Source organism: Dermacentor silvarum, chromosome 6 (genome assembly GCF_013339745.2).
Source record: "Dermacentor silvarum isolate Dsil-2018 chromosome 6, BIME_Dsil_1.4, whole genome shotgun sequence".
Lineage (NCBI taxonomy): Eukaryota > Metazoa > Arthropoda > Arachnida > Ixodida > Ixodidae > Dermacentor > Dermacentor silvarum.
In genome coordinates, this window is record NC_051159.1 from 187,863,239 (window position 1) to 187,876,050 (window position 12,812).

General features: G+C 46.6%; 1 protein-coding gene across 4 annotated transcripts in view; it reads left to right on the plus strand.

Moving 5' to 3' along the window:
- The first annotated feature begins 6,102 nt into the window (after positions 1 to 6,102).
- LOC119456546 (TBC1 domain family member 5-like) overlaps positions 6,103 to 12,812 on the plus strand; it is a 103,698-nt gene continuing 96,988 nt past the window's right edge. For 3 of the 4 annotated variants that reach the window (XM_049669965.1, XM_037718378.2, XM_049669963.1), the window contains exons 1-2: positions 6,104 to 6,546; positions 8,643 to 8,739. Coding sequence is in view for 3 of the 4 variants with exons in the window: in XM_037718378.2 (XP_037574306.1) it covers positions 6,528 to 6,546; positions 8,643 to 8,739 (116 nt within the window). In the remaining variant the exon portion in view is untranslated. Of the gene's footprint in view, positions 6,547 to 8,642; positions 8,740 to 12,812 lie in introns of all 4 variants that reach the window. The other variant, XM_049669962.1, reaches the window with a different exon arrangement.

A 12,812-nucleotide genomic window follows, 5' to 3' on the forward strand; every position in this document is an offset into this window, starting at 1 on the left:
ACCACGAAGTTACTCGTGTGTTCATTAAAGATCATAATCCCTGATTTCTCTGTGCTAAACTTAAGGCCTAGATTTGTCGCTGCGTTCCCACAGATATTCGCAAGTATCTGTAAATCTTTTTTATTGTCCGCTAGTAGCACAATGTCGTCTGCGTACATCAATCCAGGGACCTTCTGTTGCACCATTTGTCCATTACGCATGTAGGATAAATCAAAACCTAATTCGCTGTTTTCCAGTCGTCTTTCTATGCCCTTGACGTAAAGCGTGAACAACAATGGTGACAGAGGGCATCCTTGCTTCAATCCTTGGTGAATTCCCACCATTTCATTTCCTTTTCGACCTTCCCATGCCACTTGTACTTGGTTGTCTCGATATATCTCCCTCAGCAGCTCCACGAAATCGTCATCTATGCCTTCGTATTGAAGAATATCCCACAACAATTCCCTGTCTACGTTGTCATAAGCTCCTTTAATATCTAGAAATGCTACCCATAAAGGTCTTTTCTGAGCTACTGAAATCTCTATGCACTGAGTTAGTACAAACATATTGTCTTCTAAGCGTCTGCCTGGCCTGAACCCATTCTGTAGTTCCCCCAATACACCGTTTTCCTCCACCCACTTCGACAGTTCTAATTTTATGGCTTGCATTGCCATTCTATATATCACCGACGTTACTGTAACTGGCCTGTACGAGCTCGTCTTATACTTATCTCCTTTGCCTTTGTAGATGAGATTCATCTTGCTTTCACGCCATCCAACGGGAATATTCTTTGTTCTAATCACTTGCTCTATGGCATTAGTCAGCAGTGCCTTGCTTTTTGGACCGAGGTTTTTGATTAGCTGTATTGGGATTTCATCGGGTCCTGCTGCCGTGTTGTTAGGGACATTTTCTGCTGCCTTTTTCCAATAGAAGCTTTCTATGCTGAATTTTGATCTCTCAAGCCTCTCTGTTGTTGCTGGATCTGTTGTCTGAACTACACTTTTTCTCGTACCGAAGTTATGCCTGATAACGTCTGTGATGTACCGCAGCGCATCATCGCCTTCATAGATGTTACCGTCTTCATCCCTTATAGCCGTTTGCGAGTTTCTAGTTGGAGCTCCGAGTGCTTTTATATGGTTCCAGAATCTTTTTGGGGCGCCTTTGTCTCTTTTTTGAATGTTATGCACCCAACGTTCAGTTGCGCATTTAATTTTCTCTTGCACGAGCTCACTCGCAACCCTTTTCTTTTCTCTGTATGTATTCCATCTAAGGAGCACCTCTTCTTCTTGTAATCCCAACTTTTTGGCTTCTCGATGAACCCTAGATGCCTCTTTACGCTCTTCTATAGCTTGTTTAATTTCCTTGTTCCACCACTTACGTGGTTTCCTCTTTCCAATCCAACAATTGTATTGCCGTGTCCGCCTTATTTCATGCTGCATAACCTCCACCAGTTCCTTATATTCCCAGACTGCTGTAGGAAAAGCCTCAATTTTCTTCTCTATGTTGTTTGCGATCTCTGTTATTTGCTCGTCATTCATTTTTAAAAACTCTGAGGCTATTGGTTCATGTTCTGCGCTGGTATCTCTCCCAAACTTTAATGCTAAACGTCTATGATCGCTTCCCAGGCTATTTTTTCCATTTTCGTCTATTATCATTTCTTCCAGTTGTTCGTAGACCATTTCTGAGACTAAGGCGTAGTCGATACATGACTGCCTGTTTCCGCATTGCCACGTTACCTGTCCATGACACTTATTTTCCCTGTTAACTACTATAAGGTTCTGTTCATCACACAAATCCAGCACTAGAGAGCCGTTGTAATCAGTATATTCGTCTAAATCGTCCATGTGCGCGTTCATATCTCCCACTAATATCACCTGGCCCGAGTTACTGAACTCATTAATATCGCTTCTAATGCAATCGACCAATTCCTTATTTTTTTCCCTGCTATCACTACCTGTCCATAGGTAAGCTACTCCCAGCCACGTCTTTTTACCTTGCCATGTACCACTAATCCATAAATGCTCTTTACATGTCTCGTTTACCCTTCGCCACTTCAGACCTCGCCTAATTAGTACGCCTACGCCTCCGCCTTTCCTTGACCCAGTCATTCTGTTGCACCCTTCCCATACAAAGTTGTCAATAACAGGCGGCTGCTCCAAATCTCGTAGATGCGTTTCGGTCAAGGCGTACACGCTTATCGCTTCATCATTCAGTTGCGTTTGAATTTCCAGCCATTTTTCCTGCTTACGACCACCCTGCATGTTAATGTAGCAAATTTTACCTTCTCTATTCTTATCCTTTCTGCGTCTTTTCCTGACTCCTGGTCGCCTAATTCTGCCCTTTACTGGTGTTTCGCTATGTTCAATACTCAATCCTGCTTCCTGATTGCCTGGGGCCCGCCTAAAAAAGCTACAGCTCGTGCCGCGAATCGACTTCCGACCGGTGTTGCTACACTTTCACTAAAATGTATCCCGTCACGCACAAAAGCGCCTTCGCGGCCTGCTCGGTGCACTTCTCGGTTGATGTCAATGACCGTAAAATTCATTGCTTTAGCTAGAGTCCAAATTTCCCTGTTTACTGCAAGAACTGCCCTTTCAATTTTATAACCCTGCCTTTCAACCTCTGGCACCGTGCACACCGCGATTTGTACTTCTTTTGAAACATTCCGCAGGTCGGTGACCCCTTTGGCTAGTTGCTTTGTGATTCCTGCTCCTCGTCCGTTCAGTACGTCAATCACTCCGCCCATTATCACCACTAGGTGTCTCTCCTCCATTGTGTCCCACATGCGTTCCTTGGCCTTCGCTATCACCTCTCTAATCGGCTTTCCGGGAAGCGCGCTAACCTGGACTCGTTCGTCTGCCCCTACCCTCTCTGCTATCGCCGGTTCTACTTTACGCATGTTGGAATCCCCAACAAAGACAACTCGACGCTTTCCTTCCCCCTCACCGCCGAAAGCTGCCCCCGAAGTCACAATGCCCTCCCCTCCTTTCTTATCCTTGCCCTTGGCTTTGTTTTCTTCCCCGGCCGCGTCAGTGGTATCCCCTTCGTGATTATCACTGACGTTTCCGCCACTGCTTCCCGGCGTGGCGGGTTCGGCTGTCTCTGCACTCGCATCGGAGCCAGCTCCGTTCGCGGTGCTCGCCTCGATGCGTTCATCATTGCTTTGCAGAATGGTGGCGCTCAGCTGGATTTCTGCGTTAGCTAGCTTTTCTTCTGCCTCCTTCCTCCGCTTCTGCTCGATTTCAAGTTCCTTTTCTAGCTTTCCAACCCGCTTAGCTAACTTATCTTTGTCTTGCTCTAGGCGGTCTAGCCGCGACCCTAGCACACACATCCTACAGATAAAATCTGCACCATTCGCTTCGCGTGCTGACTTAAACCGCGTTTCTTCCAGCGCGTAGGAACGCTCGCACTCAGAACAACGCACGCGTGGGTTCCCCCTAGTACCAACCATCATCTCGTACTAACAAGGTGTAGATGTGGGAAAAAAAAAAAAATTACCTACTTTTATCTAAGCGAGAAGACCAAGAAAGTGAGAAAGCCTTAAAATAATTTATAAAGATTGCTTGGCTAAGCTAACCCTCCTAAAAAAAAACCAAAAAGTGAAATATAAAATAACAAAACTTATCTCTTATGCACGCTGCTCCTGCTGCGCTGAAATGGCACCTCGACTCGACACGTCCGCTCCCGTCGGCTTCACTCCTGAGAGTGCTTTGCGTGAGCATCGCCATCTGTCGTATTCCGTCGTAAGTTGCATGCGCTGACGCTGCTTCACTAGCAATATAAGTATTAAGTAGTTTCCCTACTATGGTCTGCCCCGTTCGTCCTTTCCTGCTGTAGTCGTGGGCAAATTGTGCTTGCGGCCTACCTCGGCCGTAATTTGGCGTAAAACGGAGGCCAGCACGCAGATGGAAAGGCCTGCAACAGTGGCTGCAAAATGGTGATGGCCACGAAACTGCCCATGTCCACATTGAGAGAAAGTTGTGAGCGACACAGCAACGGCCCTGAAAAAACAAAGGAACTCAGCAGGTTGGAAAGGAGGTAACGCTGAAATGCCGGGTAGTCCACGTCACTGTGTTGGGTGCGGCAGCAGATGCCTGCGTCACCCGATTGCTTCGCAATGCAAGTTTATCGTAGTCAACGGCGACCGTCGGTGCAAACAGGCGGGACACACTGTCCAATCTGCTTAATTGCGCTGCTGGTTGTCGCTCGTTACCAGACCGCCACGTGCGACGTAGGCAAGCACTGTGCCTACGGGCGGCTGAATGTGGCGTAAGCGAACCAGTGTATGTGAATGATCACTGTTGTCATGTGGCAGTTGGCCAATGTATTGTGTCTAGTGTGAACCTTATGTTAGAGGTGTGCTGAAGTGATTTGACTGCAGTCTCGTTTCAAAGCTGTCCCACTTGGGTCATGGTTGCCGTGTTCCATTCCTCGGATGTGGCGGCCTGGTCACTTGCATTGGGAAGCAGTCTCTCGAGGTAAGCACCTGCTCCTGCAGTCCGCACAGCGACGTAGACTCCCCCGTTCGTCCTTTGCTGCTGCAGTCGTGGGCAAATTGTGCTTGCGGCCTACCTCGGCCGTAATTTGGCGTAAAACGGAGGCCAGCACGCAGGTGGAAAGGCCTGCAACAGTGGCTGCAAAATGGTGATGGCCACGAAACTGCCCATGTCCACATTGAGAGAAAGTTGTGAGCGACACAGCAACGGCCCTGAAAAAACAAAGGAACTCAGCAGGTTGGAAAGGAGGTAACGCTGAAATGCCGGGTAGTCCACGTAGCTGTGTTGGGTGCGGCAGCAGATGCCTGCGTCACCCAATTTCTTCGCAATGCAAGTTTATCGTCGTCAACGGTAACCGGCGGTGCAAACAGGCGGGACACACTGTCCAATCTGCTTGCACTGCTGGTTGTCGCTCGTTACCAGACCGCCACATGCGACGTAGGCAAGCACTGTGCCTAAAGTCGGGCGGCTGAATGTGGCGTAAGCTAACCAGTGTACGTGAATGATCACTGTTGTCATATGTGGCAGTTGGCCAATGTATTGTGTATAGTGTGAACCTTATGTTAGAGGTGTGCTGAAGCGATTTGACTGCAGTCTCGTTTCAAAGCTGTCCCACTTGGGTCATGGTTGCCGTGTTCCATTCCTCGGATGTGGCGGCCTGGTCACTTGCATTGGGAAGCAATCTCTCGAGGTAAGCACCTGCTCCTGCAGTCCGCACAGCGACGTAGACTCCCCCGTTCGTCCTTTCCTGCTGCAGTCGTGGGTAAATTGTGCTTGCGGCCTACCTCGGCCGTAATTTGGCGTAAAACGGAGGCCAGCACGCAGGTGGAAAGGCCTGCAACAGTGGCTGCAAAATGGTGATGGCCACGAAACTGCCCATGTCCACATTGAGAGAAAGTTGTGAGCGACACAGCAACGGCCCCAAAAAAACAAAGGAACTCAGCAGGTTGGAAAGGAGGTAACGCTAAAATGCCGGATAGTCCACGTCGCTGTGTTGGGTGCGGCAGCAGATGCCTGCGTCACCCGATTGCTTTGCAATGCAAGTTTATCGTCGTCAACGGCGACCGTCGGTGCAAACAGGCGGGACACACTGTCCAATCTGCTTGCACTGCTGGTTGTCGCTCGTTACCAGACCGCCACGTGCGACGACGAAGGTTTACGAGCTCGCGTTAATAATTCCAGCGTATCTCGACATGCAAATTTTATTTGTGCTCTTGTACGAGAAGGTGCACTGCTTGTCTTCGACCAATAAAATCGTACGTCCTGTTCACTCACTTGTGGCTTGTTTGTATGGGCGTCAGTAGGAGGCTCTTTGGTCTCCTGGCAATTAGAACGCACAAGCTAAGCGGCAAGGCACTGAGGCATGCCGCAACGGCAGCCGGGCGAGCGCGGCGCGTACCAGCCTACGCGACCGGTAAAACGCGGCCATATTGGATTTTGCACTAAAAAAAAAAAAAAAAAAAAATTTCCGCTTTTTGTTTGAGCAGCGCCATCTGTCGGGTCAATGCCTCCTTTACTAGATGCCTGCCGCGTCGCTCGTTTTCCCATCCCCAGTGAGTTCCATGCGCTGCCGCTTCTTATTTTCGTACCACTGTGGAAGGTACAGTTTCCCTTCTCTAAAGTTGGTCTTTATTCTATGGTTTCCCTTCTCTAATGACTACCAATATTTCATGGAGTCTTGCGTTTGTTGTGAAAGTACGGCGGCTGTGATTGTGTCTTCCGAATATTGAACTGTCCCGTATTATTTCGTGTAGCATTATCGGATAACTTTCGCTGACCGACGTGTTGGCGTGTTCTTTATGAAAACAAGTTACTCGGCGTGCCAACGGGTTGTGGTGCAAATAGTTGTAAATCACATGACTGACCAACTGCTTTCCCGACGGTGTTTGTGTACAAGCCATCCAGCGTGAGACAAACCCCATGATTGAAGTCGACCACCAATGACCTGCTGATTCATTACAACCTAGGGTCTCCGCGATATAGCTTGAATTTAACTCGCACTGTGTTGTCATGAGTAAGCAGCTGTGAGTGGCACAGTTGTTAAATACTGTGATGGATACCAGCTTACTAGGTAAGTCCGTGTTGGGTACTTGTGATGCTTTCTGTCGCTTCCGCATTAGGAAAGTGCTGCGTGCACTTTGCTTACGATCGATGCTTGTTCCCTGCACTGATAACATGCCGTAGCAGATCAATTCCGTTACCGAAACGGAGGCCAAATTGTGTCGCAAGGTTTTATTAGATCCGCATGCTTCTAGCACTGCATACTGTGGTGAGTGCATTTTTTTTTTTTTTTTTTTTTTTGTGCTGTCAGTGCTGCAGGTACAGCCTACAATAACGTTTGCTTTTCTGGGGAACGCATAGTATGTGTAACAACATTCAAATGCTCTTTTTTCTCGCCTCATGTTGATCAGCAGGTGCTGGATAATTGGCATGAAGCTTACAGCTATACCTAATCATTAGAAGTAGCAAAAGTGGCAGTAAACTTGGTCGCGAAGCGGAGTTTCTGTACATGGGTGTTCGTGGTTCTTTAAACCAATATAGAGTTTATGGTCGCTCCCTATCAGGTCTAGCGATATGACGACCGTTGTACTGTGTCAACCGTATTTAAGCGAGCTTAAAGGGTTGGGGGAGAGGAGGAGGAGAAAAAAACAACTGTATAACCGAATTATGGTATTTAGCAAAATTGCGATGGATCACACTTGAAAGACTTTTCTTATTAGTTATTAACAGCAAACGAAAGTTAATGAGCAAACATTCGCAGCTCTATTTCTTTACTGCTTTCAATGTGTTTCGTTGCTATGGCATATAACAGTGCAAACTAGCTCTGCCTTTCACTAGTAATACAAATATGCAAGCTCGCGAATGGCCTTTACACAGTCCTGTTTTACAGACTTACTTATTGGTGGTGACAGTTGTAAAAATTTTAGATGTCTGCAAGCTGTTGCACAGTCTCAGCGTAGTCAAGGGCCTCTATGGTTTTTCAGTGTCGTGCCATACGCAGTAGAAATCAGAAGTTGGAACAACTTCATGCGCACAGCTGTTGTCACATTCAGCTACGAAAACAAATCCTTCGAAGCAGCGTTCACAACATAGTACCTCTTATAGGGGTGCAGTGAGTCTGGTGTTTTGCTGCCAAGCATAACGGTTTCTATTCAAGGCCAGTGTGACTGTGTCTTATTAGAAGTGAAATTCAGAAATGCCTGAAGCTTATTAAATCTATAGCTGCAGTGGTGGCTACGGCGTTGCACTGCTAAGCACGAGGTCTCGTGGAGGCCGCATTTCGACGGGGGCCATATATCATATGTATAGGGTGCACGTTAAGGAACCCCCAGGTTGTAAAAAATAATCTTGAGTCCCCCACTACGACTAACTTATAATAAAATTGAGTTTCTAGCATGTAAGATGGCAGAATTTGAATACGAAAGCGTTAAAGGTCCCATGTCGCAGAAAATCCGACGTTGGCGTGAGTGTCGGCATCTGCGGTTGGAGAAAATCATCCCAAACCACCCCGACCACGCAGGCCCTCCTCGTGGCACAGAGGCATTAGTGAACTAATTGAATATCTCAAAGTAAAATGCTTCAGAAAAGTCGTAAAGTACGGCTTAACCAGAACCTACAGACATGATAGCTTCGGATTGTAATTTGAGTATACGAGAAAACATAATTCTCTTACCCGGGGGGGGGGGGGGGGGCAAAAACTCAAACACAAACCCATTTTCCAGCATTTCTACCATTCATACAGCTGCGTGCCCCGGCTGGTTCCTTGCAAAAACACCATCCAGATGGCACTCGCCTCCTCGGGAGCCGTGTGCAGAGCTGGTTGAAGAAAAAAGAAAGCTGGAGTTGCCAGGAAGCTTGCCAAGCAGTCAGGGATCTTTGAATGCTATTGCGTTCCACTCTTAAAGGCGAAGCTTAAGTGTCTGAATTTTTACTTAAATTTATGTGCACATTAAAGAATTCCAAGTGCTCAAGATTGATCTGGAAGCTTCCATTACAGTGACCCCATAGGCCACAGTGCAGATTTAGAAACCCTGTCAGCCATTATTGTGTAATGTTGGACTTCATTTATTCCTGTCCAAAAACTACAAATCGGTTGAAGCTTGCATTCTGGAATGTAACTTATTGTCTGTGCATGCTATAATAACACACTGCACATGTATCTTTCAGGTTTTGATTCCTTAGACTCATTTTCCAGCCGCCACACAACCAATGGCTTCAAAGGAGCAGCTTCAGAGGCCTCTCAGACTTGCTCAAAAAAGTACAGGTATACAATGCATTAAGCAGTAACTTGTAGATATTGAAGTAAACTTGTGATAAAGCTAACTGTGTAGTTACTAAAATAAGTGCATTAAGAAGTGCGATCTCATAGGGTATGACTAAGTAACCAACAAATAATCAAAGTTTTCTGGGAAAGGAGGTGAAAGTCATTGTTTCACGAAGAGATGAAACTGCTTGTCAGAGCATTGTATTAACTGTATTGACGTGTAAAGCCTATATCTAAAGCGTGTAGCTGAAAGGTCATTAAGTCTTTGGGCATGTACAGCTGACTTGCATTGACATAAGTTCCTGTGGGCCACAGGTTTGTTTGAACTATGGCATGTTAAAATTGAACGAGATATGATCCAGAGCAAAATTATTGCCTACTTAACAGCAGACATACACGCAAAATAATTTCATGCAAAATACAAGAATGAGTGTCTGCCCATTTCCAAGTTCCATGGTGAACAAAAGAGAGATATTCTTTGCACACACAGGATGTCTTAGTGATGAACATGCAACCAAGGCAATGGCATAATTTTTTACTGTTGCCCATTAGCATAGACAGTAGTATGTGTACTAGACAAGGGTTCCTTTCGGCTGTTCATATCTCATCAATGTCTTCATATCAGCCAATTTTTGCTTGTGACATTCTGCCCTCAGAAATCAAAGTTCTTGGATTAACAATACGTCTCATTTGAATAAAGTGGCTTTAAAATGAGTAAAAACTGTAATTACACCTGCAGACTTTTACACTTTTATCCTAAGATGCCTGATTTCTAGAGGTTGCTTATGATTGTCACATTGACGCCAATAATATTACAATTTTTTCATTCACGTCCAATTTAGGGTAAAGGTGATCTCAGTAGAACGCAAATATAGTATTTTTTGGGTGAACTGCGGGAAGACGGGACCAGAAAGGAAATAGACACGAGCGCAGACTATCAACATATGAATTATATGATCAACATATTGCTACAATACGGGGGCGCCTTGAAGATGAGGAAGACAACGTGAGTTCGACGAAAAAGTAGACCGCGTTGCTGTAACTCACCATACAGATGCCAAGTTTCTGAGTATGGTCAACAAGTCGTTGCCGTCAGAGAAGCGCCGAGCTTTGGTCCACGTCCTGGCCAAGCATGCCGCCGTCTATGATTTTGCACAGAGCAACAAACAATTTAATGTGCCAGAGTCACGTACTCGTCACGTGATTGACACAGGATCCGCTCATCCTGTCCGGCAGAAACCGTACCATGTATCAACTGCAGAGCGCAAAATCATTGCTCAACAGGTGGAAAGAATGCTAAAGAAGAAAGTTATTGAGGAGTCATGCATCCCTTGGGTCGCACCTGTGATACTTGTAAGGAATGAAGACGGTTCTTGGAGATTCTGTGTGGATTACCGACATCTCAACTCTATCACCAAAAAGAATGTATACCCGCTTCCCAGGATCGATGACGTAATTGACTGTTTGCATTCTGCCTCGTATTTCTTCTCCATGGATCTAAAGTCTGGTTATTGGAAAATTGCCATGCATTCGGATGACAAGAAGAAATAAGGCTTTATAACCCCATGCGGTCTGTTTGAATTCATTGTAATGCCGTTTGGCTTGTGTAACGACCCAGCCACGTTTGAGCGCTTCATGGATACTATTCCGTGTGGACTGAAGTGGGAAATTTGTCTATGTTATCTTGATGACATAATTTTTGGCCATACATTTTAAGAGCACAATCGCCATCTTGACATCATTCTTACATCTCTTGAAAGAGCTTCGCTCACCTCGAATTCTAAGAAGTGTCTCTTCGGCAAAAATGAGACTCTGGTTCTTGGTCATCTTGTTGACAAGCACGGCATTAGGCCTGACCCTCAAAAGGTCGCGGCAGTTAGCAGCTTCAAACAACCGCAGTCACAATGAGAGTTGCGAAGTTTCTTGGGCTTATGCTTGTACTTCTGTCGCTTCGAGCCTAAATTTGCCAACCTGGCTTACCCCCTGGCATGCCTACTCAACAAGGACGTGCCTTTTCAATGGTCTGCAGAATGCGAGTCATCGTTTAAGCAGCTCAAGTTTGTACTAACTTGTACGTCTTGGTTCAACGGCATGACACCATAGAACATGTGGTTGCCTATGCCAGTCATTGTTTAAGTAAACCTGAGCGCAACTACATGGTGACGGAGCAAGAATGTCTTGCGGTCGTCTTCGCTGTCCACAAGTTTCACCCGTATATCTACGGACGCCGATTCTCAGTTGTCACCGACCATCACTTGTTATGTTGGCTCACCGGACTACGTGACCCATCTGGCCGTCTTGCTCATTGGGCCATACGATTACGAGATAAGGGCTTTGAAGTGTGTTACAAGAGCAGTTGTCATCACGCTGATGCTGATTGTCCATCACGCCTTCCCCTACTGACGACATAGTGTGACGCAGACACTTTCGATGAATGTCTAGCAGTTGTTGACCCTCTATTTCCGGACCTTACCACCTTTCGCACGGAGCAACACAACGACAGCAGTCTGGCTCCTCTCTTTCTCTCCGAAATGAATGGTCAATGTCGTTTCGTTGTAAAGCATGGCATTCTTGACAAGCAGAATTATTCTGGGAAAGGCGCCTGTTTGCTTCTAGTCGTGCCGACAAGCTTGCGACGTGATGTGCTTCAAGCAATGCATGATGACCCTACATCTGGACATATGGGATTTTCCAGGACATTTCAGCACATACAGGAACGCTTCTTCTGGCTGAAAATGCGCCAAATTATAGCAGTGTACGTTGCGAGCTGTGAAACGTGCCAATGCTACAAGCGTCCAACTAGCAGCCCTCCAGGACTTGTGCATCCCATCGCGCCCCCTGCTTCACCGTTTGAGGTAGTTGGTGTTGACCTGCTTGGCCCTTTTCCGTGATCAACGACAGGCAACCAGTGGATTATAGTATGCGTTGATCACCTGACACGCTATGCAGAAAGTACGGCGATTCGTGCAGCAACGGCCGCTGAAGTGTCACACTTCATGCTGTCATTAGTCATATTACGCCATGTATCCCCTCATGGTATTATCAGTGATCGTGGCCGGCAATTTGTTGCCGATGTGGTTGATGAGCTCCTCCATCTTTCTAGGTCTCACTTTCGTCACGCCACCCCGTACCACCCGCAGAATAACTGTTTAACTGAACGGACCAACAGAACTCAACAACATGCTTTCGATGTATGTTGATTCCGCTCACAAAACTTGGGACACTGTGTTGCCTTTCATAACTTTTGCCTACAATACCGCAAAACACGAGACCACCGGATACAGCCCCTTTTATCTCCTATACGTCCGCCAACCTTGTACAGCTCTCCGTTCTCCGAAATTGCCGAACCTTCTCTGGCCAAAACACTTTGCCGCGCACAAGAGGCATGGCGGAACGCCCGCCTTCGTACATTTGCCTCTCAAGAACGCTCTAAAACTCGTTATGACGAGCGCCAGCAGCACATATCGTACGAGAAAGGCAATTTGGTGTGCCTATGGACGTCACTTCGGAAACGCAGCCTATACCAAAATTTCCTGACTCATTACACCGGCCCCCTTGTCGTTATGGCACGTCTCATTGATGTCACTTACTTGATACGTCGATTCTTGTCTACTGGCCGCCGCTCAAGCAAGACCAACGTCGTCCATGTAGCCCGTCTTAAACGTTTTCACCACCGTAACTCCAACTGACTCCCCCCATGGGCATCGTCTGCAAAGGGGGAATTGCTACGATACGGGGGACGCTTTGAAGTGAAGGAAGATGATGTGAGTTCGAACTGTGATCTCCTCGGTCCCTAGGCCTCTCGCATTCATCATTTTCATTAATAAACCCATCTCACCGTAACAATATCAACATATGATCTTGACGTTCTACTTGAGGTCTACATTTGTTGAATTCCAGGATAAGCTGTATATTCAAAGAGATGGTGTCTGTATATGGTCATGCTTGGCACCAGTTTTGAGCGACCTGTTGTTGGCTCGAAGGGACAGACAACTTCTGGAAGTCTTGCGAGACACGAGCATCGTTAGAATCTTCTGTTTCGTGGATGATGTCTTAGCGATTTTCAACAGAAC